Raw genomic sequence first — 27736 nt, forward strand, 5'->3', positions numbered from 1 at the left:
TAACTTATAAATAACTAAAATTACACACATTAATCCGCATTACAAGGGGTGTAGAGCCTAACTGGCATACATAAGTAGCGCATGAGTTTCAAGTTTGGGGAAGATCATTTTCACCATAAAAATGCGCCTTTATAATAAAAGCATTACATGCATAATCTAATTTGATAATGGTGTTTTCCCGCTAATGTTTTCCCGCTAGTGTTTTCCCGCTAATGGAACTCGCGCTTATAGCCTACTGCCATTTGCGCATTGCTGTTTACGTAATGCGAACAAATAGCATAATAGGTTATCAACATTTTAAGCTTAGCATTCTCATTTGTTGGGTCAGCCACATTGTGGTTGTATTAATTTGGGATCTATCATATCCCCAACTGTCCCAGACTATGTTTGGAATATTAATTTCTCGCACAGAATAGAATAGGTCAACTTTTGTACTATGGGGTATAGTAGATTGACATAGGCTAGTGCTTTTGCTGTTTGTTAGGCCTACTCATCTTGTTGGCTGACGAAAAGTAAATGTGGACTGTTCTTCCAATATCTTCAAAATGCACTTCAGAATTGGATAAGGATGCGCGCAGTTGCATCCCCGATGTGTCTGTCTTCACTTGTAGCCTGTGAGAAAGACCCAATCACGTGATGGAAAGTCATGTGAGTGAGAGGTGCTTCGGAGTGTGCAGCACTCAGGGAGAAGGGCACAACGCAGCACTCTGGGCCAAGGGTACAACAGCCACTGGCCGCAAATGGAATGGATTTTTTTAGGGTGCATTACAGCCACAGAAAGGGGATGCTGCCGTGAAATTTGAGGCATTATCAAGTGTGTAAGAATATTTAGAAGATAAATACACAACGTAGAGGACTAAAGGTCAAGAGGACTAAAGGTCAAGAGGACTAAAAGTCAATAGACTACTAACGATCAATGGAAATAGTGTTTTTTTCTGTAATAGGGAATTAATGAGCAATGGGTCAGAGGCATGGGAGGAATTTGTCTATACATTGAGCCTGAAATAGGATACTTGTTATCTGGCCACTGGCCCAGTTTTATTGCAAGGAATTCTAATTGGTCAACCACGGGCTAGGGTTGGGTTATAAAACTACATCCTGTCCTTTGTTCTGTGGAGAGCATCACTAAGGAGAATCACTGAGGACAGGGGAGAATGAACATATATCTCTCAGCATAACATCTATGATTTGTCCTCTTTGAATAAACCTATTTTTCTCCCCCTGTTTTGCTTTGGGGTCTGTTATTGAAGAGTAACATCAACTGATAACAAGTGTTTGTCAAATTGTGAATGAGAGGCGTGTGTACAGCCTGCGCAAAAAACAAAGCAGAGCTCATGCCGTTCAAGCAACGTTTTTCAAATCCTAATTAGTGTCGCATCATGCAGCCTTACAATGTATTAAAAATCCAAACATATAGCCCAACGTTTGTAAAACATCTAAAGTTAACATTAATAACTCTAAATTAAGCATATAGGTGTACCTATTTCTTTGTTAACCACTCAAAACAGAATAGCCGCATATTAGCACTCCCTCAAATCGTTCGGAGAAAATATCCTTTCTATTTTATTCTGATTCTATTTTATTCTGATTCTATTTTATTCTAATTGTATTCTTCATACTATGAAATAATGTAAAATAATGGCAAGGAATTCTAAGCAAATTTGTCTACTAAATTAACTAGTGTAGCCCACAGCCATTTGGCATAGCCAGATCAAGACCTAACATAAGGACAACTCAGAGTATGCTATTCTGTTCTTCTGAAATAGACTACATTTTCTTCATATCATGCTTCTTTAGACCTGTCTAAAATAAATCCTGGATTTATTGTGAAGGCAGAGTTGCAAAGAAAAAGCCATATCTCAGACTGGCCAATAAGAAGAAAAGATTAAGATGGGCAAAAGAACACAGACACTGGGCAGAGGAACTCCGCCTAGAAGGCTAGTCTTGCTCAGTTGTGCACCGGGGCCTGCCACTCCTCTTTCTATTCTGGTTAGAGCCAGTTTGCGCTGTTCTGTGAATGGAGTAGTACACAGCGTTGTGCGAGATCTTCAGTTTCTTGGCAATTTCTCTCATCGAATAGCCTTCATTTTTCAGAACAAGAATAGACTGATGAGTTTCAGAAGAAAGTTCTTTGTTTCTGGCCATTTTGAGCCTGTAATCGAACCCATAAATGCTGATGCTCCAGATACTCAACTAGTCTCAAGAAGGCCAGTTTAATTGTTTCTTTAATCAGGACAACAGATTTCAGCTGTGCTAACATAATTGCAACATGGTTTTCTAATGATCAATTAGCCTTTTAAAATGATAAACTTGGATTAGCGAACACGACGTGCCATTGGAACACTGGAGTGATGGTTGCTGATAATGGGCCTCTGTACGCCTATGTAGATTTTCCATATTTTTTAAATAACTGATATAATTGTATATATGAGTGCATTCTAAGATTTTTGTTGTTGTTGTTGAAATTTTACAATAAATTGAATACCCAAATCATGGTTGGGGTCTATTCCCTTTCAATTCCAGTCAATTCAGGAAGTACACTGAAATTACAATTCCAATTATTTTCAATGCTTTGAAATTAGGAACATTTGTAAAAATCTGATAGATAAAAAAAATAAAAAATAAAAAATAGTTTGGAGTATCTTCATCCATTGTCCAATTGTTGCATTTATATTAATAGTTTTTAAAACCTTTTAATAATGTTGATGATTGTTGCTAGAGGAATGGGGGTAATTATGAATGCTCTTAGTGATGATTAATTGAAGGCCTCTGGCATTTGGCCTCGGACATTGGTATTAGTTAATGTACAGTAGATAGATAGAATGGAAGTGTGTGTGTGTGTGTGTGTGTGTGTGTGTGTGTGTGTGTGTGTGTGTGTGTGTGTGTGTGTGTGTGTGTGTGTGTGTGTGTGTGTGTGTGTGTGTGTGTGTGTGTGTGTGTGAGAGAGCGAGAGAGAGAGAGAGAGAGAGAGAGAGGGCGAGAGAATAAGGAGGTAAGGGATACATATTGATGACACAACAGAAACACAAAAGGTTGGAGAGGAGCAAATCATCTTTGGGTGTGGACATGAGCACATAGAGAGACTCACAGACTGAGCTGGCATTGAAAGTAAAAGCCCTAACAGCCAGTTAACTCTATTTTAAAACTGTACTTAAAACTGTACTTGCATTTCCGTCTTTGAATTCACAGCAACTTTTTTCTTCTTAGCATTTGTCGCTCACCCTCAATCTCACCTCTCTCTCTTTTTCTCTCTCTCTGCCTTTCTGTGTTGGGTTACTTCTTTTTCTACTCTTTCTTTCTTAATCTTTTTTTTCTGTCTCTTCTTGCTAACAAATTGTTCCTCTCCATCCCTTCCTCTCTTGTTCTGTCGTCTATCTAGCTAGTCCTTTGTCTTTCTTTCTTTCTTTCTCTCTCTCTCTCCCTACATCCCTCCCTCCCTTCTTCCAACCTTCCTTTATTTATCTCTCTCACAAACCCCCATCATGTTGCTCCTCTCTACTCTGTACTCCTCCTCTGTAGCAGTTGGATGCGCCGCATTTGGTCTCCCTCTCCTGGCCCTGTGCCTGCTCCCTCTGCCATCCCTGTGTGCGCGTTTGGGAACCGCAGTCTGTGTGGAATCCAGCTGGTCGAAGCTCTGCTGTTGGTCTGTGGAGGGAAGGGGCTGTTCTACCAGCATGGGAGACGGGTCAGAGAGGACAACATAGGTCTGCATAACTTTGTGTGTGTGTGTCTCTGTTGTGTGTGTCTATGTGTCTATAAGTGCCTTTTTCTGTGTAACTGGGTACCCTGTTTTCAACTCTAACAGGTATCATCCAGTGGAGGCTGGTGGGAGGAGCTATAGGAGTACAGGCTCATTGTAATGGCTGGAATGGAATTAATGGATAACATGTTTGACTCCATTCCATCAATTCCATTCCAGCCATTACAATGAGCCCATCCTACTATAGCTCCTCCCACCAGCCTCCACTGGCATCCAGATTAGGGACATAGCCCCTTTCCAAATGGGAACCAGGGTGATGCTGGAGAATGAAGAGTGGGAGAGATAGAGATAAGAGCCACAGATTGTTAAAGAGGGGCTACTGAAATTACTATGACCTGGAAAACTACTGCAATACTTAGGAATGCTGTTGCATTGTACTAGTTTGAAGCCCAAAAGCCAACAAGCAAGGAGAACCACAGAACACTTTGAGACACATTTAGCATGGGTTTACACCAGTGCAAAGTATATACAGTAAAATGATATGGGTCAACATATGAGGATAAAAAGTTTGAAAGTCAATTCACATGTGAACAATAAAATAGTGTATAGTCATAATTATTTGTTATAATAAATGCAAAAAATTGGAAAAATTATAATCTTCAGGAATAAATACACATGTAGATTTATTGTCGGGGAAAGTATTTATTTTGAGCAGGATCTTTCAAATAGCATTTGGAAGGTTGTCATCCCCAAAAGGTAGTTACTTCCTTGCTTTGCTAGTGGGAGATTTCCGAGGAAGCGGACTGGTGTGAATTGTAATGGAAGGTCGGATGGCCCAGCTGCGTTGTTGTAGGCACATTATTGGGGACATGAGCAGAACTCCACAAGGGAAAATGGAGTCCTTAGAGAAAGCAAGTACAAGATGGATGTCAGGGATGGAGCGGCCGTATTATCATAAGGAGACATGTACTTGGAAAACGGAGAAGGAATGGAGGGAAAAAGAGAGGGAGAAAAGGTCTAAGAGAGTGAGGGAAGAAGAGGGTGAGCTTGAGTCGGATAAAAATTGTGGAAAAAAGGGAGATGTTTGTCAAAGAAGAATGGTAGAAAGTGTAAGCAGAGGGAGCTGAAGACAGGGGGAGAAATGGAAGTGAATGAGGGTGAAGTATCGGAGGTGGTAGGTGCGGTAAAGTTATCAGAGACTCTTGCCTTTTGGCGGATCCATTTGTGGTTTCACGGTGGGTGACAAAAGAGTTGGGTCATGTGGAATCGGTGAGGGTAACTAGAAGTCGTCTAGTGATAATTGTTTGTGTCTCTGTTGGGCAGAGGAAGAATGCGCTCGAAGTAAAACGAATGGGGGCAAGAAAAGTGAATTGTTTCGTTCTCAAGAAAAGGGCACCAATGGAAGGAGTGATAACTGGGGTAGTAGTAGATATAAACGTTAGGGGGCAAAGATTCCCGGTGTATGTGATGCTTGTCGTTTGATGCGACACAGACAGGGTGGCGAGAGTGGGGAAACAGAAGTCATTGTCTGTTCTTTTGAATTTTGAAGTTGAGTCTTTGCCTGACAAAGTGAAGTTAGGATATATAAGTTATCCTGTACGAGTGTATGTGCCGAATACATTAAGATGTTACAGGTGTCAAGCTTATGGGCATGTGACAGCAGTGTGTCGGAGGAAGGGTCCAAGGTGTGAAAAATATGCAGAAGGCCATGAGACAAAGGAATTTGTAGTATTGGGGAAAGTAGTGGAATGTGTTAACTGTCAGTAAGATTGGATTTTTAACATTTATAGCAATGGTTATTAATTGTACTGCAGGGATGGATCGGAAGTCTCAGAAAATTGAGGTTGTGGTGGCAGCTGCAGAGAGGTATTTGGGTGTGCGAGACTTGACAGCAGAAGAGTTACAGGATGTGTTAAGTGGTGATGTCCCATCCTTTCAGTGTGATGACGAGGTAGGAATAAATACATTCAATTAGCGGAGTAGGGGGGTGTTAATTTTATTTAATATCATTTTGATTCGTGAGTATAGTGTTAGATGGTAGGGTATTTATTTAGTACATTTTTATTTTTCAAGTAAAGTATAAGGGAGTTGTACTCCAGTCTAGTAGGTGGCGGTAATGAAACAAATTGGATGCCAAACGCCGTTAAACCTCATAGAAGAAGAAGAAGAAGAAGAAGAAATCCCCCAAATTATCGCGATCAACGAAAAACGTCAATTCCCGTCGGCCCTTGTTTCAAGTGAAGGGAAGTAAAATGTCGGCGATGGATGGGATGGGCCTCTTATTGTGCTTTTAACAATATCTCAACCTTTAATACTGTATTTTAAATGTACATTTCACGTTTTAGAAAATAAAGGTTAGTTGAAGATTGTGGATTTAAACGGACAAAACATATAACTGGATCTAAGGTATGTATTTGACTGGTGTAGCTAGGAGGAGAGCTAACGTTAGCAAACCTGGCTAGCTAGCTAACGTTACTGCTATTTCTGGCAGGTCTGGCTAGCTAGCGACGAATCTGATTCCAGTGAAAACGTGATGATTATAACTAGTTCTCAGTGATCAAGTGTATTTGCTAGTTAAGTTAGTTTATGTAGTTTACCCGCCGGGTCAACTAGTGTTGCAAGCAACAAGACGAGAGTGCGGCCTGATCCAGGTATTTTGCAACAGTTAACGTTAGCTTGCCACTGCCAGTTAATGCAAAGGCTAATTAGATAGCTAGCTAACATCGTCACACACGACACTGCAAGATTCTTCAAAACTTGATTTGACTTAAGTTATGTATCATCAGACAAAGACTCCAGCGAAGAGGAAACAGAGAAGGATGAAGAAAGGAGTAGGGCGAGGTTGAGGTGTTACCAAGGTGATAGGGAGAACCCAGATGACGAGCCTAGCGAACTGGTGAGTGTTATTGTGTGTGTGTGTGTGTTTTTTTTAAGCTCATCCATTGACTGTAGCAGCTATTAATGTCTGTCCCCTTCATATAGGGAGCTGGCCTTACTGCAACCCCCGAAACACTTTCCTGCCTGGTCTCTCTTCACTGCTCTCCACAGCATCTCCTCGACAGGTAATTCCGGCAAACGCTACATTAATTTGAAAAACTTTCCTATATTTGTTTGTCTTGCCAACGTAGTGGTGCACACACTAAACGAAGTGGCAGAGACGGGGGTCACACACTATACAATTCTTCCCTTGGTCGTGAGGATTCGCGATACCACGCTGTCTCGCGAAAACGATGTAATTAGATTAGCTAGAACGAGCTGTGGCTCAAAGCCGCCTCATAAACGTTTTCAGTCAGACATGCACGCTTGCCATACAGAGTTGAAATGTCAAGCCAATACATTTTGAATTGAATAACATTGCGTGTCAACTTCAGAGCTGTAATGATTTGACGCTTTGGTTAAAGGCAATGGAATATTTTGAATTTTTTTGTCACGAAATGCGCTAGGATAATGACCTGAATGCACGAACAAAACGGAGCTATTTGAATATAACTATGGATTATTTGGAACCAAAACAACATTTGTTGTTGAAGTAGAAGTCCTGGGAGTGCATTCTGACGAAGAACAGCAAAGGTAATAACATTTTTCTAATAGTAATTCCCAAACTTGGTGGGTGTCAAAATAGCTAGCCGTGATGGCCGAGCTATGTACTCAGAATATTGCAAAATGTGCTTTCGCCGAAAAGCTATTTTAAAATCTGACACCGCGATTGCATAAAGGAGTTCTGTATCTATAATCTATAATCTATAATTCTTAAAATAATTGTTATGTATTTTGTGAACGTTTATCATGAGTAATTTAGTAAATTCACCGGAAGTTTTGGGTGGGTATGCTAGTTCTGAACATCACATGCTAATGTAAAAAGCTGGTTTTTGATTGAACAAAACATGCATGTATTGTATAACATAATGTCCTAGGAGTGTCATCTGATGAAGATCATCAAAGGTTAGTGCTGCATTTAGCTGTGGTTTTGGTTTTTGTGACATATATGCTTGCTTTGAAAATGGCTGTGTGATTATTTTGGGCAGGGTACTCTCCTGACATAATCTAATGTTTTGCTTTCGCTGTAAAGCCTTTTTGAAATCGGACAATGTGGTTAGATTAACGAGAGTCTTGTCTTTAAAATGGTGTAAAATAGTCATATGTTTGAGAAATTGATGTTATAGCATTTATGAGGTATTTGTATTTCGCGCCACGCGATTCCACTGGCTGTTGACTAGGGTGGGACGCTCGCCCAGGGAGGTTAAACGAGCATCGATGACAGCTGCGAGCTTCGAGTAGGCAACACCATAGGTATTTTGTCTCCGATTTCAAACTTGTCTGGGACAGATAAATTGGGGCCAAAATCACATGCCTGACTGAAGAGAGGATGTCAGTGACAAGTAAGCTGAAATGTATGGGAGAGTGAGACACCCTATATAATGAATTACATAACAGGGAATTTAGATGTGCCAGTTCCACTGTGCGTGGTTTCATGAGTGATGTATTTGTATTCCAGTTCTGACCTTGAAGTGGAGTTGACAGCTGAGGTGTGAGTGGAACGCTCGTCACTGCTCAGTATCCTGTCCACTGTCACCCCTGGTGTAGGCAGCAGGAAGACGGGTAAATACTTTGTACCAACTCTAATACACACATACAGTACTCTACTTCCCCCAAACACACACACACACTTGACAGATTGTGGGCCCCAGGTGGTTGATAAAGGCCTAACATTTCTTGTCTCATCTTTCAGGGTTGCTCTTTGATCCCCGGCCCTCAGTATCCCTCCTCCACCCACAACCCCAGGCTCCAGGGAGTTCTGGACTACAGCTTACCCCAGGCCCAGCTCCCATCCTGGCCATGGACTTAACTCAAATCCCAGGCCTTAAAGGGATGCCTGCTGTCCCTCCTCCTCACGGGATCACAGAGACTGCCAAGAGCCCCCTGCCCTCCTCCACATCTTCCTCCTCTCCCGCCTCCCCACCTTCCTCTTCATCCTCCTCTCCTGGTGCCGTGGCAACCAGCTACCACAACGATATCCAGGAGGGAAGGGCCAACAGCATGATGATGGGTGACGTGGTGTCCTCCACTTCCGCCTCCCTGGCTCCCCCCTCCTCTCACTCTGACCCCTCTTTCTCCTCCTCAGATCCCTTGTTATGCCTCTCACCCCTTGTGGGCACCGACGGACAAAAAGAGCTTGAGACGGAGATCTACGACCCATTTCACCCCACGGAAGGAGAGAGGGAGGAAGGAGCGCCGGAGGAGGAAGGGGAAAAGTACGACCCCTTTGATCCGACCGGCTCTCCCCCCTCAGAGAGAGAGGAAGAGGAGCGAGAGACGGGGGGAGGGAGGGAGAGAGGGGATAGCGTGAGCAGCAAGGAGAGCGATGCCAGAGGGAAGAGAAGGAAGGCAGAGACTGGGAGGACAGGAGGAGAGGAGAAAGACAATGCTCCTCCAGACTCCACGGACGCTCTCTCTGTTCCCCCGCTCTCACCGCGCTCCCTCCCTCTCCCCCTTCGGAGGAGGCTGGACCGAACCAAAGAGCCCCGGGTGAAAGTACGGGACAGGAGAGAGAAGGCGAACCACTCGGACCACTCTGAGATTGAGGAGGGTGAGATCGTTGGGGCCACCGAGAGGGACGGAGGAAAGAGGGAGGAGAGAGGCCGGGAAGGAGTCCTTCCTCTCGTCCTCCCCATCTCCTCTGGCAGTCCTTTCCTCCACAGGGGAGCCAAGCCGGAGAGGATCCTGAGGGTGTTGGACGGGGATAGCTTTGTGTCGGTGCGGGCTGAGGGGGACTGGGCGGGGCCGGTGATGCCTGGCAGGGAGGATGGGGAGCCCATGGAGGAGGAGGAGGAGGAAGAAGAAGAGGAGGAGGAGGTGGTGGTGGTCGGGGTGGGAGATCTGAGGAGGAAGCTGGTCAGCCGGCGTAAGGCGAGATACCGCTCCTCCTTCCCCTCTTCTCTCTCGCCTCAGCACCTCCCACCGTCTCCTCACACCGTCCCTTTGCCCCCCTCCCCGCTCACTGCCGAGAAGGACAAGAGCCGCAAGTCATCCAAGAGCTCCAAGGAGAGGGAGCGGCGTAAGCGAAAGGAGTGCAAGGTAGGGGAGGAGGAGGAGAGGAGGAGGAGGAAGAAAAGGAAAGAAAAGGATGGTGGTGGAGAGAATGGTGGTGAGAGGAAGGAAAGACACAGGGAGAGGGGGCGGCGGAGTGAGAAAGAGAAGAAAACAAAGGTGGAGGAGGAGAGAGGGAGGAGCAGCAGAAGTGACAGCAGAAAGAGGAAGAAGAGACGACGGCGTACCCCGGAATCTTCAGCACGCCCCCGCTCACAAAACACCTCAGTGCAGCAGGCCCACGGAGGCCGCTCCTGGTCAAACAATTCAGAGGACCGACACAGAGAGAGAGACAGAGACAGAGAGAATAACAGAGACCGGTACAGAGACAGAGATGGGGAACGAGACGGCGATCGAGACAAGGACAGAAAGAAAGACGACACCCGGAGAAGGGAGAGGGATGGAGACTCTAGCCGGATAAAGAGGGAAAGAGAGCAAGACGGCGTCCGCAAATCAACCAGCCGAGAAAGAGGCAGCTCCAAGAGGTCCAAAGGAAGCATAGAACCAAGGCACCGGGAAAGGGACAGGCACCAGGACAGAGAAAGGCACAGAGAAAGGCACAGAGAAAGGCACAGAGAAAGGCACAGAGAAAGGGACAGGGAGAGACGTCGAGATGGTCGACCCGTGGTGCCGCCATCCATCCAGGATCTCAATGGCTCTGACCTGTTCGCCATCAAGCGCACCATCACGGTCACCACGACCACCACCACCACTCTCCCCGGTTCCCCCCCGCTGGCTCCATCCTCCCCCCGCAGCCCCTCCCAGGGCTCCGAAAAGCCCCACAAGAGGAAGAAGAAGAGCCGTCGGCGCTCGGACGAAAAGTTAGAAGACAGCATTGGCCGGCGTGGGAGCCTCTCCCTTTCGCCACCGTCACATTACCATGGCTACGACTCGGACCACTTCTCAGACAAACTGGAGATAGACATGCACTCTCTGGACGGGGAGGCTCTGGATTCAGACTACCCCTCTATAGAAGACTCCCCTCCCCAGCTTCTGGAACCCGCTGCCCTCAGCGCCAAACCCAAGACCGCTACCAAACCTGGACGCCACCACTTCAAGAAGAAATCACGAACGGGCAAGAAAGCTGGTCAGTCCAAGTCGTCCTCTTCCTCCTCGGTTCGACCCAAAGGCAAGGGGCTCTCCACACCTTCACTCTCCCCAACCCAGGCCACCCCCGGCCTGGCCTCCACCCCAACCACCCTCCCCTCGGCCAAACAAGGGCGGAAGATGGGGAAGGAGAAAGAGCGTGGGGAAAAAGGAGGAAAGAAAGAGTCTGGTCGGTCTGGCAGGTCCAAGAAATTAAGTGGGGGTGGGAGGAAAGCCAAGCTGCAGTCCAAAGTGTCAGTGCTGGTGCGCGAGGGCGTGAGCAGCACCACGGGGGGCTCGGTGGGCTCGGGGAAGCTGGGCATGGAGCTCCTCGGGGTGGGTGGGCCAGTAGGGGCTCTGGGGTGCCGGTGGTGGGAGGCTCCATTGCTGTGGTCTTTAGGAGGGACAATGAGAGCAGGTCTCCGTTCCTCAAGCCCTGCTCTGAGCCTCTATTGCTGAGTGGACGCAACAAGGACTTGGGGAAGGTGGGAAAACGCCGTTCCCTGGCCGTTCCACCTTCCTCTTTGCTGGCTAATCCCACGGTGGCAGCGCTGAAGTCCAAGAAGGCCAAGCCCAGCTCTACCACATCCTCCTCGGCGTCTTCGCCCTCACTGTCCCTAGCAACCAAGCGTAGGAGGAGGCTGGCAAAGAAGATGCGGGGAGAGAAAGGCTTAGCCAGCGTTTTGACGGACGTGGATGGCGCTATGGCCAACTGTAGCTCTGAGGGCGGCGGCTGGGGTGGGTCTTCCTCCGACATCCAATCAGGAGTGGGGGCTAAACCCTCCAGTCCGCACTCTGGTCCAGCTGGTCCAACTCCTTCCTCATCCTCTTCATCATCCTTTTCCACCAGTGTCCTCCCCCCCATCCTCCTCACCCCCCCACACCCCTCCCCCCTCCCTCACCGCCTCGCGTGATGCTCGGGAGTCGTCTCCCGACTCTCAGACAGTGGACAGCAGCTGTAAGACCCCTGAGCCCTCTTTCCTACCCGAGGACTGCCCTGCTCAGACCCAGAGCACCCTCAACCTGTCCCCCTCCAGTCCCTCGTCCCTACCCTCCTCCCAGGGGGGAGGCCTCTCACAGTACGGCCCCTCTAACATGAAGCCCCTCCTCTGGACGAAGGCCTCAAATCCCTGGCCTCACCCCCTTGTTCCTCCTCATCTGGCTCTGCCCTCGCCTCGCTCTCCCTTCCTCCTTCCTCCACAGACCCCTCCTCCTCTTCCTCCTCTTCTGTTTCTTCCTCCTCGGCCAACAAGCTGCCACCGCTGCCTCCTCCCCCTTCTGCTGCCCCCACCCTCCCCTGGAGTCTGCAGACAGGAGTGGACTGCACGGCCGGAGGAGTTTTAGCATGTAAGTCTCTGTCACTAGCATTCATTATAATACACTACGTGCACAATTACAAGTCAGTATTCTGATCTTATCATTGTTTCTATTCACATTTTCCAACTCCAAACCATATAAACTTGAATGCTTATTGTATTTAATCATTTTCAGGTGATATGTATTTGTGTAATGAGGGAGGGTGTGGCGAAAATTATTAGGCAGCCTCATTACCTCTGGTGAAATGGGCCAAAAAATAAATTTAACTGACACTGAAAAACCAAAAATGTAAAATGCCTTTCAGACGGATGCGACACTCTTTAAATAGCTAAACTATTGAGGTGTGACCACCAGACATTCAAACGTTTTGTTGCGAATAGTCAACTGGGGCGCAAAAAAACGCATGGGGAAGAAAAGGCGCAAATTAACTGCAAAAGACTTGAGAAGAATTAAACGTCAAACTACCAGGAACCCATTATCCTCCAGTGCCACCGTATTCCAGAACTGCAACCTTCCTGGAGTGTTCAGAAGTACAAGGTGTCAATTTCTCAGAGACATGGCCAAGGTCAAGAAGACTGAAACAAGACCACCACTGAATAAGATTCACAAGTTGAAGCGTCAAGATTGGGCAAAGAAATACCTGAAGACAGATTTTTCAAAGGTTTAATGGACAGATGAAATGAAAGTGACTCTTGATGGACCAAATGGATGGGCCCGTGGCTGGATCAGTAATGGACACAGGGCACCACTTTGAGTCAGGTGCCAGCAAGGTGAAGGAGGGGTACTGGTATGGGCTGCTATCATTGAGGATGAGGTAGTTGTACCTTTTTGGGTTGAAGATTGACTGAAACTCATCTCCCAAACCTACTGCCAGTTTCTGGAAGATTCTTTCATCAAACAGTGGTACAGGAAGAAGTCCTCAGCATTCTAGAAGGCCATGATCTTTATGCAGGACAATGCTCCATCACATGCATCCAAGTACTCCACTGCTTGGCTAGCCAGCAAGGGCCTCAAAAATGCCTGAATAATGACCTGGCCCCCTTCCTCACCTGACTTAAATCATATTGAGAACTTGTGGGCCCTTCTCAAACGTGAGATTTACAGTGATGGAAGACAATACACCTTTTTGAACAGCATTTGGGAGGCTGTGGTTGCGGCTTCAGTGAAAATTGATCGTGAACAGATCAAGAAACTGACAGACTCCATGGATGGAAGGCTCATGGCAGTTATTGAAAATAAGGGTGGCTATATTGGTCACTGAATATTTTTTAAAGGCCAAACATTTTATATAATTGTCATTTTGTGTTATCTGTTACACTTACTCTAAAAATTGAGAATAAACAAGTGAGTTGAGAGAAATTATTTTTGTAATTTAGTTGCCTAATAATTGTGCACACTAATAGTTGCCTAATAATTGTGCACACTTATATATTTCCCTGAGAAAGACAAAACTCACTTTTCCTTTGTTAAACATTTCAGGTTTGAGGTTCAATAACATTTTGGATTGACTGAGAGCATTGTGTCTGTTCAACAATAAAATTAATCCAGAGGAATACAATTTGCCTAATAATTGTGCACACAGTGTAATGTCAACAAGTGGAGTTTTGGTACGTTTTTGTGTATTCCTGTTGCTACTATGAAGTGCATATAATATGTATAAGGTTTTACTAACCCCATGCTCTCTGTATTTCAGTGACAGCTCTGCTGTTTAAGATGGAAGAGGCCAATATCGCAAGTAGAGCCAAAGCCCAGGAGTTCATCCATGCTACCAGCCAGGTGTGTGTGTGTGTGTGTCTTTGAGTAATTATATTCCGTTATCTGTGTGTGTGTGTGTGTGTGTGTGTGTGTGTGTGTGTGTGTGTGTGTGTGTGTGTGTGTGTGTGTGTGTGTGTGTGTGTGTGTGTGTGTGTGTGGTAAAAAGAAAAACCCCGGAATGAGTAGGTGTGTCCAAAATGTTGACTAGTAGTGTATCGTACGTACGTACGTACGACACACACACACACGGTACTAGTCAACATTTTGGACACACCTACTCATTCCGGGGTTTTTCTTTTTACTATTTTCTACATTGTAGAATAATAGTGAAGACAAACTATGAAATAACACATATGGAATCATGTAGTAACCAAAAAAGTGTTAAACAAATCAAAATATACTTTATGTTTGAGATTCTTCAAAGTAGCCACCCTTTGCTTTGGTGACAGCTTTGCACACTTTTAGAATTCTCTCAACCAGCTTCATGAGCTAGTCACCTGGAATGCATTTCAATTAACAGGTGTGCCTTGATAAAAGTTCATTTGTTTTCTTAAGGATCCAACCCTTTTTTTCAATTTTCGCCTAAAATGACTTACCCAAATCTTACTGCCTGTAGCTCAGGAAGCAAGGATATGCATATTATTGGTACCATTTGAAAGGAAACACTTTGAAGTTTGTGGAAATGTGAAAGGAATGTAGGAGAATATAACACAATAGATCTGGTAAAAGATATTACAAAGAAAAAACCAACCGTTCTTTTATTTATTTTTTTATATATATTTTTTTTGTACCATCTTTGAAATGCAAGAGAGAAGCCATAATGTATTATTCCAGCCCAGGTGCAATCTACATTTTGGCCACTAGATGGCATCATTGTATCCGCAAAGTTTTAGACTGATCCAATGAACCATTGCATTTCTTTTCAAAATTTTGTGTGAAGACTGTCCAAATGTGCCTAATTTGTTAATAACTTTTCATGTTCAAAATTGTGCACTCTCCTCAAGCATGGTATTCTTTCACTGTAATTGCTACTGTAAATTGGACAGTGCAGTTAGCTTCAATTCTTGTTAATCTTTCTGCCAATATCAGAATGTCTATGTCCTGGGAAATTTTCTTGTTAGTTACAACCTCATGCTAATCGCATTAGCCTTCATTAGCTCAACCGTCCCATGGAAGGGACACCGATCCCGAAGAAGTTTTAAGAGGTTAACGTTTGAGCCAATCGATTGTTGTGACAAGATAGCCCTATTTGGTAACCCACCTCTAACATCCGTTCTATTGGCCAACGTGAAATCACCTGGAGAATAAACTGGATGAGTTCCGTTCAAGACTATCCTACCAACGAGACATTAAAAACTGTAAAATGGTATGTTTCACCGAGTCGTGGCTGAACAACGACACGGATAATAAGTTGGCTGGGTTTTCCGTGCATCGGCAGGACAGAACAGCTACATCCGGTAAGAAGAGGCTGTGTCTATTTGTCAATAACAGCTGGTGCACGATGTCTAATATTAAGGAAGTTGAGGTATTTCTCGCCTGAGGTTGAGTACCTCATGATAAACTGTAGACCACACAAATTTTTCTTGTTTTTGTAAATGTTAATTTGACCTTTTATTTAACTAAGCAAGTCGACCAAGTTTTCATCTATATTTTTCGTAGCTGTCTATTTACTATCACAAACCGATGCTGGTACTAAGATTGCACTTAACAAGAAACAATAAAAGGCTCATCCAGAAGCGTCATTCCTAGTGTCCGGGGACTTTAATGGAGGCAAACTTAAATCCATTTTCCATAATTTCTACAAGCATGTCACACGCAACCAAAGGGGAAAAAACTCTAGACCACCTTTACTCCACACACGGAGACACACGCGTACAAAGCCCTCCCTCGCCCTTCATTTGGCAAATCTGACCATAATTCTATCCTCCTGATTCCTGCTTACAAGCAAAAACTAAAGCAGGAAGTACCAGTCACACGCTCAATATGGAAATGGTCAGATGATGCGGATGCTATGCTACAGGACTGTTTTGCTAGCACAGTCTGGAATATGTTCCGGGATTCATCCAATGGCATTGAGGAGAAACCACATCAGTCATCAACCTCATTAATAAGTGCTTCGACGACGTCATCCCCACAGTGACTGAAAGTTCATATCCCAAACAGAAGCCATGGATTACAGGCAACATCTGTACCGAGCTAAAGGCTAGAGCTGCCGCTTTCAAGGAGCGGGACACTAATCCAGACGCTTATACGAACCACTATGTCCTCAGATTAACCATCAAACAGGCAAGTGTCAATACAGGACTAAGATTGAATCTTACTACGCCGGCTCTGACATTTGTCGGATGTGGCAGAGTTTGCAAACTATTTACCCAGCCGCAAGCTGCCCAGTGACGCAAGCCTACCATATGGGCTAAATGCCTTTTGATGCTCGCTTCGAGGCAAGCAACACTGATGCATGCATGAGAGCACCAGCTGTTCCGGACATCTGTGGGATCACGCTCTCCGTAGCCGATGTGTGCAAGACCTTTTAAACAGGTCAACATTCACAAGGCTGTGGGGCCAGGCGGATTACCTGGACGTGTACTCAAAGCATGTGCGGACCAACTGGCAAGCGTCTTCACTGACATTTTCAACCTCTCCCTGACTGAGTCTGTAATTCCTACATGTTTCAAGCAGACCACCATCGTCCCTGTGCTGAAGAAAGCGAAGTTAACCTGCCTAAATGACTACCGCCCCGTAGCACTCATGTTGGTAGCCATGAAGTGGTTTGAAAGGCTGATCATGGCTCACATGAACACCATTATCCCATAAACCCTAGATCCACTCCAATTCGCATACCGCCCTAACAGATCCTCAGATGACTTAATCTCAATCGCACTCCACACTGCCCTTTCCCACCTGGACAAAAGGAACACCTATGTGAGAATGTTTTTCATTGACTACAGCTCAGCGTTCATCATGCCCACAAAGCTCATCCCTAAGCTAAGGACCCTGGGACTTAAACACCTCCCTCTGCAACTTGATCCTGGACTTCCTGGCGGGCCGCCCCCAGGTGGTAAGGGTAGGCAACAACACATCTGCCATGTTGATCCTAAACAGGGGGCCCCACGGGTGCATGCTTATTCCCCTCCTGTACTCTCTGTTCACCCACAACTGTGTGGCCAGGCACAGCTCCAACACCATTAAGTTTGCTGATGACACAACAGTGTTAGGCCTGATCACCGACAACGATGAGACAGCCTATAGGGAAGAGGTTGGAGACCTGGCAGTGTAGTGCCAGGACAACAACCTCCCCCTCGACATGATAAAGACAAAGGAGCTGATCGTGGACTACAGGAAAAGGAGGGCTGGACACGCCCCCATTCACATCAACAGGGCTGTTATGGAGCGGGTCGAGAGTTTCAAGTTCCTTGGTGTCCACATCACCAAGAAACTATCTTGGTCCAAACACACCAAGACAGTCGTGAAGAGAGCATGACAACACCTCTTTCCCTCTCAGGAGACTGAAAGGATTTGGCATGGGTCCCCAGATCCTCAAAGTTCTACAGCTGCACTATTGAGAGCTTCCTGACTGGTTAAAATACAATTTTATTGCGAACATAAACATGGTTAGCAAATGTTATTGCAAGTGTAGCGAAATGCTTTTGCTTCTAGATCTGACAGTGCAGCAGTATCTAACATTCCACCACAAAACCTAATACACACAATCTAGTAAAGGAATGGGATGAGAATATATAAGTATAAAATATATAGATGAGCAGTGACCGAACGGCTAAGATGCAATAGATAGTAAAGAATAGATAGGTAAGATTACAGTATATACATATGAGATGAGTAATGCGAGATAAGTAAACATTCTTAATTTGGCATTATTAAAGTGACTAGTTCCTTTTATTAAAGTGCCCAATGATATCAAGTCTGTAGGTAGGCAGCCGCCTCTCTGTGCTAGTGGTGGCTGTTTAACAATCTGATGGCCTTGAGATTGAAAAACCGCTTCTATTTCTCTGTCCCAGCTCTGATGCACTTGTACTGACCTCGCCTTCTGGATGGAAGCGGGGTGAACAGGTAGTGGCTCGGGTGGTTATTGTCCTTGATCTTTTTTGCCTTTTTGTGACATCGGGTGTTGTAGGTGTCCTGGAGGGCAGGTAGGTTGCCCCTGGTGATATGTTGTGCAGACCGCACCACCCTCTGGAGAGTCCTGCAGTTGTAGGCAGAGCAGTTGCCGTACCAGGCGGTGATACAGCCCGACAGGATGCTCTCAGTTGTGCACCTGTAAAAAGTTAGTGAGGGTTTTTGGTGACAAGCCACGTTTTTTTTTTTCAGCCTCCTGAGGTTGAAGAGGCGCTGTTGTGCGTTCTTCACCACACTGTCTGTGTGCGTGGACCATTTCAGTTTGTCCGTGATATGTACACTGAGGAACTTAAAACTTTCCACCTTCTCCACTGCTGTCCCGTCGATGTAGATAGGGGGTGCTCCCTTTGCTGTTTCCTGAAGTCCACAATCATCTCCTTTGTTTTGTTGACATTGAGTGTGAGGTTATTTTCCTGACACCACACTCCGAGGGCCCTCACCTCCTCCCTGGAGGCTGTCTCGTTGTTGTTGGTAATCAAGCCTACCACTTGTGTCGTCTGCAAACTTGATGATTGAGTTGGAGCCGTGCATGGCCACGCAGTCGTGGGTGAACAGGGAGTATAGGAGAGGGCTGAGAACACACCCTTGTGCGGCTCCAGTGTTAAGGATCAGCGGAGTGGAGATGTTGTTTCCTACCTTCACCACCTGGGGGGCGGCCCGTCAGGAAGTCCAGGACCAAGTTGCACAGGTTGTGGTCGAGATCCAGGGTCTCAAGCTTAATGATGAGTTTGGAGGGCACTATGGTGTTGAATGCTGTGCTGTAGTCAATGAACAGCATTCTTACATAGGTATTCCTCTTGTCCAGATGGGATAGGGCAGTGTGCAGCGTGATGGCGATTGCATCGTCTGTGGACCTATTGGGGCGGTAAGCAAATTGGAGTGGGTCTAGGGTAACAGGTAGGGTGGAGGTGATATGATTTTGGACAGAAGTGAGTGCTACTGGGCAGTAGTCATTTAGTTCAGTTACATTAGCTTTCTTGGGAACAGGAACAATGGTGGCCATCTTGAAGCATGTGGGGACAGCAGACTGGGATGGGGTTGATTTGAATATGTCCGGTCGAATCAGCGCCTGGTATGGCAACTGCTCGGCATCTGACCATAAGGCGCTACAGAGGGTTGTGCGTACGGCTTAGTACATCACTGGGGCCAAGCTTCCTTTCGTCTATGACCTATATACTAGGCGGTGTCAGATTTTCAAGCAGATTTAAGTCAAAACTGTAACTCGGCCACTTAGGAACATTCAATGTTGTCTTGGTAAGCAACTCCAGTGTACATTTGCCTGGTGTTCTAGATTATTGTCCTGCTGAAAGGTGAATTTGTCTCCAAGTGTCTGTTGGAACGCAGACTGAACCACGTTATCCTCTAGGATTTTGCCTCTGCTTAGCTCTATTCAGTTTCTTTTTATACAAAGAAAATCCCTAGTCCTTGCCGATGACCAGCATACTCATAACATGATGCAGCCACCACCATGCTTGGAAAATATGAAGAGTGGTACTCTGTGATGTGTTGTTAGCACCAACATAATGCTTTGTATTCAGGACAAAGTTAATTTCTTTGCCACATTTTTTTGCTGTTTTACTTTAGTGCCTTATTTTTCTGTACAGGATTCCTTTTCACTCTGTCATTTAGGCGTAACTACAATGTTGTTGGTCCATCCTCAGTTTTCTCCTATCACAGCCTGCAAATGTTTTAAATTCACCGTTGGTCAAGCCTCCTGAGTGGCGCACCTGTCTAAGGCACTGCATTGCAGTGCTAGTGGCGTCACTACATACTCAGGGTTCGATCCCGGGCTGTTTCACAACCGGCCGTGATCGGGAGTCCCATAGGGCTGCGCACAATTGGCCCAGCGTCATCCGGGTTAGGGGAGGGTTGGGCCGGGGGGACTTTACTTGGCTCATCGTGCTCTAGCGACTCCTTGTGGCGGGCCGGGCGCCTGCAGACTGACCTCGGTTGTCAGGTGAATGGTGTTTCCTTCCACACATTGGTGCTTCTGAGTTAAGCGGGCGGGTCATGTTTTGGAGGACGCATGACTCGACCTTCGCCTCCCGAAACCGTTGGGGAGTTGCAGCAATGAGACAAGATCGAAATTGGGGGGGATTTAAAAAAAATGTTTTTATCACCATTGGCCTCATGGTGAAATCCCTGAGGGGTTTCCTTCCTCTCCGGCAACTGAGTTTGGAAGGACTCCTGTATCTTTTTAGTGATTGGGTGTATTGCTGCACCATTCAAAGTGTAATTAATAACTTCACCATGCACAAAGGGATATTCAATGTCTGCGAGGCATTGGAAAACCTCCCCAGTCTTTGGTTGAATCTGTTTTGAAATTCACTACTTGACTGAGGGACCTTTTCAGATAATTGTATGTGTGGGTTTACAGAGATGGGGGAAGTCATTAAAAAATCATGTTAAATGCTATTATCTGCCGGGCTAGACAATCTGCACCCTCTTTCTAAAATTATTTGCCCGAAATTGTTTCAACCCCTATCACTAGCCTGTTCAACCTCTCTTTCGTATCGTCTGAGATTCCCAAAGATTGGAAAGCTGCCGCAGTCATCCCCCTCTTCAAAGGGGGAGACACTCTAGACGCAAACTGCTACAGACCTATATCTATCCTACCCTGCCTTTCTAAGGTGTTCGAAAGCCAAGTTAACCAACAGATTACCGACCATTTCGAATCCCACCGTACCTTCTCTGCTATGCAATCTGGTTTCAGCGCTGGTTATGGTTGCACCTCAGCCACGCTCAAGGTCCTAAACAATATCATAACCGCCATCGATAAAAGACAGTACTGTGCAGCCGTCTTCATCGACCTGGCCAAGGCCTTCGACTCTGTCAATCACCACATTCTTATTGGCAGACTCGACAGCCTTGGTTTCTCAAATGATTGCCTCGCCTGGTTCACCAACTACTTCTCTGATAGAGTTCAGTGTGTCAAATCGGAGGGCCTGTTGTCCGGACCTCTGGCTGTCTCTATGGGGGTGCCATAGGGTTCAATTCTCGGGCCGACTCTCTTCTCTGTATACATCAATGATGTTGCTCTTGCTGCTGGGGATTCTGATCCACCTATATGCAGACGACACCATTCTGTGTACCTCTGGCCCTTCTTTGGACACTGTGTTAACTAACATCCAGACAAGCTTCAATGCCATACAACTTTCCTTCCGCGGCCTCCAACTGCTCTTAAATGCAAGTAAAACTAAATGCATGCTCTTCAAACGATCGCTGCCCGCACCTGCCCGCCCGCCCGTCCAGCATCACTACTCTGGACTGTTCTGACTGGTCTGGTTAGACTGTAAACTCTCCTTCCAGACTCACATTAAGCATCTCCAATCCAAAATTAAATCTAGAATCGGCTTCCTATTTCGCAACAAAGCATCCTTCACTCATGCTGCCAAACATACCCTCGTAAAACTGACCATCCTACCGATCCTTGACTTCGGCGATGTCTTTTACAAAATAGCCTCCAACACTCTACTCAACAAATTGGATACAGTCTATCACAGTGCCATCCGTTTTGTCACCCAAGCCCCATATACTACCCACCACTGCGACCTGTACGCTCTCGTTGGCTGGCGCTCGCTTGATACTCGTCGCCAAACCCACTGGCTCCAGGTCATCTACAAGTCTCTGCTAGGTAAAGCCCCGCCTTATCTCAGTTCACTGGTCACCATAGCAGCACCCACCCGTAGCACGCGCTCCAGCAGGTATATCTCACTGGTCACCCCCAAAGCCAATTCTTACTTTGGCCGCCTTTCCTTCCAGTTCTCTGCTGCCAATGACTGGAACAAACTGCAAAAATCTCTGAAGCTGGAGACTCATATCTCCCTCACTAGCTTTAAGCACCAGCTGTCAGAGCAGCTCACAGATCACTGCACCTGTACATAGCCCATCTGTCAATAGCCCATCCAACTACCTCATCCCCGTACTGTGTTTATTTATCTTGCTCCTTTGCACCCCAATATCTCTACTTGCACATTTCATATATACATATCTACCATTGCAGTGTTTAATTGCTATATTGTAATTACTTCGCCACCATGGCCTATTTATTGCCTTACCTCCCTTATCCTACCTCATTTGCACATACTGTATATAGACCTTTTCTACTGTATTATTGACCTTATGTTTGTTTATTCCATGTGTAACTCTGTTGTTGTATGTGCCGAACTGCTCTGCTTTATCTTGGCCAGGTCGCAGTTGCAAATGAGAACTTGTTCTCAACTAGCCTACCTGGTGAAATAAAACAAATATTGCACAGAGTGAGTCCATGCAACTTATGTGACTTGTTAAGCACGTTTTTGGTCCTGAACCTGCTGATGAGGTTGTATACTTATTGACTAAAGACACTTCAGCCTTTCATTTCTAAAAGCATAATTCCACTTTGACATTGTGGGGTATTGTGTGTTGGCCAGTGACACAAAGTCTCAATTGAATCCATTTTAAATTCAGGCTGTAACACAACAACATGTGGAATAAGTCAAAGGAGGTAAATACTTTCTGAAGGCACTGTATACGTGTTACGTATTTGTCTTGGATTGTTTTGAAGGTGTTCGATATCTGACCAACCGTTTCTCATCATACCTTCCATCTCTCTCTCTCTTGCAGATTCTCTCCCAAACCAATCAGAACCATTCATCGCAGCATGCCCCTTCCTCTTCTTCCTCCTCCCAGGTTCCTCCTTCCCCTGGCCCCACCCCTGCCCAGTTCATCCTGCACAGCGCTCTCCCATTGGTGGGCTGCACCAAAACCCCGCCCAGCCACCTGCACCTTGGCATGTCTTTGGGTGGCGGCTGTGCCCAGACCCCGCCCCCACCCATGCCCTCTGGGTTCTTGGGAGGGTCCGGAGACTCCAGTGATATAGGCTGGGACAACGAGAGCAAGGACCCTGACAAGGTAGCACCATTAAAAATCATGTCTTTCTACCGCTCCCATATCTTCCAATTACTTGTGTGTGTGTGTGTGTGGGGGGAAAGGAATAAGGTCATCTGACTATCAGTACAGTACTGCATAGTGTTGGCACAATACCAGAATGTTAACTTCATTACTGATACTAGGTTTAGTATCACGATGCTCGATACCAAAACGATACCGTGGCAAAAAAAGGCATATTAGCCAAAGTTACAGAATGGCACATGATCCAGACAGATATACTCAGCTACTGCTCTGTTCAATCGTTGGGCATCTTGAGTTCAATATCAACACATTTGCTTTTTTTTTTTACATGTTTTTCTTTTCAGAGACAGCCATGTATGCATTAATGAATCAATTATGCAATCAGTTTGACTTAGGTAAAAACAATCTAACTACATAATGGTAATCATTTATTTGAATGGTAAATACATCTGTAGCATATCCACAATACAGGTGAATGCATATTCAATAGGAGTGTGTGCATGCATTGAGTTATTGAGCTTGTTTTTGGGTGATTCCATGGGGCTACAGATGACAAACCATTTCCCTTCCATTTTGGGACACATTTTATTGTATTCATCAACAGCATTTGCTTAGAAGTAGCTTTTTTCATAAAATTTTTTCTCTTTAATGAGTAATGATGTCATTACATTTACATTTTAGTCATTTAGCAGACGCTCTTATCCAGAGCGACTTACAGTAGTGAATGCATACATTTCATTTCATGGATTTATTTTTTTTGTACTGGCCCCCCGTGGGAATCGAACCCACAACCCTGGCGTTGCACACCTATGCTGGCGTTGCAAACACCATGCTCTACCAACTGAGCCACAGGGAGGCAGGCAGTTCGCTGAAGCAATAGATCATCTTTTGGACATTTTGTGTCTAAAATGTAAATCTTTTGGAGAGATGAGAAAGAGACCGACTAAGTGAATCCATAAAGTTTTTATTGGCAATCAGCTATGAAATCAATATATTATGCCTTAGTTTGCATATCATCACAAACAAAGTCTAGGGTAGTGAATTGATGTTAGCTTTAGCTGTCACCTAGCAAGGAAAGTTAGCCTACAAAGCTGGACACTATCGGTATATTCTTCCATTGTAAAGGGTTCTAGCCTGTATCGACTTTGTTTTGCGAACAGTAATTAACAGTTTCAACATCTACATGCCTTGTTACATTATTCAAGTCTGTTAACTTCTGTGCAGTGTGAGTGGGAGCTTATATGATGCAGCCCAGACTCCCAGTGCAGGCTCGCAAGTGGAGCAGGCACTGTGCGCTCTATAATAAGGGGTCGACTGCGCTGATAAGAACGGCTTGATCTGTGAGACACATTTGACAGAAGTACCGAAAGTAACAAATTCTACTGCAAAACAGTTTTTCATGTTCTGGTATCTAAAAAGTACTGATGTATTGGTATACCGTGCAACACTAGTACTGCACCTCTTATTTAATTTCTCTCGCTCTCAGTACCTGAAGAAGCTCCACACTCAGGAGCGTGCGGTGGAGGAGGTGAAGCTGGCTATTAAGCCTTACTACCAGCGTAAAGACATCAACAAGGACGACTACAAGGACATCCTGAGGAAGGCAGTGCACAAGGTAACCCAGCCCTCTAACCATGAACCTGCTTTAGCTGCATTACTTTATTACATGGTTTAGCACAATGTTATGTTATTACATGGTTTAAGTACGCTGTTACGTGGTTTAGCACAGTGTTGTTACGTGGTTTAGCACAGTGTTGTTACGTGGTTTAGCACAGTGTTGTTACGTGGCTTAGCACAGTGTTACGTGGCTTAGCACAGCGTTGTTAACTTTGTTATTCGATGGTGTAAAACACCTTATTCTATGAATGACTTGATAAACAGTTGGATCAGTAGTTGAATCAGGTGTGTTAGTGCTGGGCTGGAACAAAATAGTCTGCTCAGCAATGGTCAGGCTTTTGGGTTTAGGCTGTAGTGTCTCTCAGTAACAGAGTGTAGGTGCATTTTGTTCCATAGGAATAACAACCTGTTTGTAACATTTTAAAAGATTGGCTAAGACAATGTTAAAAGATTGGCGTAATTACTAGACTGAGTGGTGTCGATATAATTACTTTTGACTGGTTTGTGAATGTTTATAGAATTTCCACAAACAGGTATTGGCAGTTGTTGGAAGTAGACTTCATAAATAAGGCCAGAGGGAGTGTATTATATTTAAGCAATAAGGTCCGAGGAGGTGTGATATATTGGCCAATACACTGAACAAAAATATAAATGCAACAGGTTAAGTGTTGGTTTCATGAGCTGAAATAAAATATTAAAAAAGTAACATATGCACAAAAAGCTTATTTCTCAATTTTGTGCACAAATTTGTTTACAGCTCTGTTAGTGAGCATTTCTCCTTTGCCAAGAAAACCCATCCACCTGACAGGTGTGGCATATCAAGAAGATTATTAAACAGCATGATCATTACACAGTTGCACCTTGTGCTGGGAACAAGAAAAGGCCACTCTAAAATGTGCCGTTTTGTCACTGCCAAGGATGTCTCAAGTTTTGATGGAGCGTGCAATGGGCATGCTGACTGCGGGTATGTCCACCATATCTGTTGCCAGAGAATGTAATGTTCATAAGATGCCTCCAATGCCGTTTTAGAGAATTTAGCAGTATGTCTAACTGGCCTCACAACCGTAGACCATGTGTAACCACTACAGCCCGGGACTTCCACATCCGGCTTTTTCACCTGCGAGACCAGCCACCCGGACAGCTGATGAAACTGTGGGTATGCACAACCTAAGAATTTCTGCGCAAACTGTCAAACTGTCTCAGGGAAGCTCATCTGCACGCTTGTAGTCCTCACCAGGGTCTTGACCTGACTACAGTTTTGGCGTCGTAACTGACTTCAGTGGGCAAATGCTCACCTTTGATGGCCACTGGCAAGCTGGAGAAGTGTGCTCTTCACGGATGAATCCCGGTTTCAATTGTACTGGGCAGATGGCAGACAGCGTGTGTGGCATTGTGTGGGAGTCAGTGTTGTGAACGGAGTGCCCCATGGTGGGGGTGGGGTTATAGTACGGGCAGGCATAAACTACGGACAACTAACACGATTGCATTTTCTCTAAGGCAATTTGAAAAAACAGAGATAATGTGATGAGATCCTGAGGCCCATTGTCGTGCCATTCATCTGCTGGCGTCACCTCATGTTTCAGCATAATAACGCATGGCCCCATTTCGCAAGGATCTGTACACAATTCCTGGAAGCTGGAAATGTCCCAGTTCTTCCATGGCCTGCACACTCACCAGATATGTCACGCATTGAGCATGTTTGGGATGCTCTGGATTGACGTTTACGTAGGGTGTTCCAGTTCCCGCCAATATCCATCAACTTCTCACAGCCATTGAAGAGTGTGACAACATTCCACAGGCCACAATCAACAGCCTGATCAACTCTATGCGACGGAAATGTCTCGCGCTGCATACGGCAGATGGTGGTCGCACGAAATACTGACTGGTTTTCTAATCCACGCCCATACTTTTTTTTTTACGGTATCTGTGACCAATAGATGCATATCTGTATTTCCAGTCATGTGAAATCCATAGATTACAGCCTAATTTATTTATTTAATTGATTTCCTTATAATCTGTGACTCAGTAAAATCTTTGAAATTGTTGTATGTTGTGTTTATATTTTTGTTCAGTGTTAGGCCAGTTAGACATACTGACAAATTCTCTAAAACGGCATTGGCCTAGGGCTGTTCTTATGCACGACGCGAAACTGTATATTGGCCATATACCACAAACCTCAGAGGTGCCTTATTGCTATTATAAACTGGTTTCCAACATAAAAAAGGACAGTAAACAAGTATTTTTGCATCATACCCGTGGTATATTGTCTAATATACACAAGGCTGGAATACTGTTTCAGCCATTAAGCATCCAGGATGCAAACTATCCGGTTTATAATGCAGAATATGTAACTATGTTCCAACACAATAACAATTGGAAGATGTAAATACGTTACATTGTAAGTAATTACAGCCTAGCGTAAGTAATTACTGTGTAGTTAGTTTAACAGCAATTTGATATAGTGTGTTTATGACTAATACCGACCTGTGTGTGTGGTTGTCTCTGCTTCTCAGATCTGCCACAGTCGAAAGGGAGAGATCAACCCGGTCAAGGTGAGCAACCTGGTCAAGCTTTATGTTCAGAGGTACAAGTACTTCAGGAAGCACGGTCGAAAGATGGATGAGGAAGTGAGGGAGGACAGAGAGATGGATTCCTCCTATTGATTGGACCAGGGGTCGCTCTCACCCTACTCCCATTGGTTCTGCTGCCCACTCTTTGCACGTGACTGGGCCCACTGAGGCCGTAGAGTGACATTTGTTTTATTCACCTCCCTATTTGCTGTCCCCATGTAAACTCGTAACCACCCCCCGCCCCCTCTCTCGTCTCCTGTGTGTCTTGCTGTACAGAAATATTGAGTAGATATCTGCAAAATATACACACGCAGTATATGAATAAAAAAAACTACAATGTTATGGGAGCGATGCAGAACACACATGCATACACACTTACACGTGCGCGCACACATACTGTACATACTGTAAGTACACTACACTGACTCTCCTTTCTCTCTGTGTGGTATAAACCTGTCAAATAGTCAGGTTGTTGGTCGGCTGGTTTAAATATAGAGATTTGACACTTGATTTTCTGTTCCTGTCTCTTTTTTGAAGTCTGTACTCTGAGGGGCGGTTTCCTGAGCACAGGAGATTC

The 27736-nt window shown here is 45.2% G+C and overlaps 2 protein-coding genes across 3 annotated transcripts; both read left to right on the plus strand.

The window, feature by feature from the left end:
- Positions 1 to 5876: 5876 nt before the first annotated feature.
- On the plus strand, positions 5877 to 11344 carry LOC123729816 (splicing factor, arginine/serine-rich 19). The gene is made up of 5 exons (XM_045705966.1): positions 5877 to 6106; positions 6487 to 6596; positions 6683 to 6762; positions 8196 to 8299; positions 8430 to 11344. The coding sequence occupies exon 5, from the start codon at positions 8537 to 8539 to the stop codon at positions 11330 to 11332; it is 2796 nt and encodes a 931-aa protein (XP_045561922.1). The 5' UTR covers positions 5877 to 6106; positions 6487 to 6596; positions 6683 to 6762; positions 8196 to 8299; positions 8430 to 8536; the 3' UTR covers positions 11333 to 11344.
- Positions 11345 to 11974: 630 nt separating this feature from the next.
- On the plus strand, positions 11975 to 27669 carry LOC106583916 (splicing factor, arginine/serine-rich 19). 2 transcript variants are annotated; one of them, XM_014168576.2, is made up of 5 exons: positions 11975 to 12220; positions 13884 to 13966; positions 22685 to 22972; positions 24459 to 24587; positions 27103 to 27669. In XM_014168576.2, exons 2-5 carry the CDS (start codon positions 13904 to 13906, stop codon positions 27250 to 27252), a joined length of 630 nt encoding a protein of 209 aa, XP_014024051.2. In that variant the 5' UTR covers positions 11975 to 12220; positions 13884 to 13903; the 3' UTR covers positions 27253 to 27669. The 2 variants fall into 2 exon arrangements, with proteins under 2 accessions (XP_014024051.2, XP_014024052.2); XM_014168577.2 differs by having other exon boundaries at positions 22751 to 22972.
- The last annotated feature ends 67 nt before the right edge of the window (positions 27670 to 27736 follow it).

The sequence above is a fragment of the Salmo salar genome, chromosome ssa23 (assembly GCF_905237065.1).
Source record: "Salmo salar chromosome ssa23, Ssal_v3.1, whole genome shotgun sequence".
In the NCBI taxonomy this organism is placed as follows: Eukaryota; Metazoa; Chordata; class Actinopteri; order Salmoniformes; family Salmonidae; genus Salmo; species Salmo salar.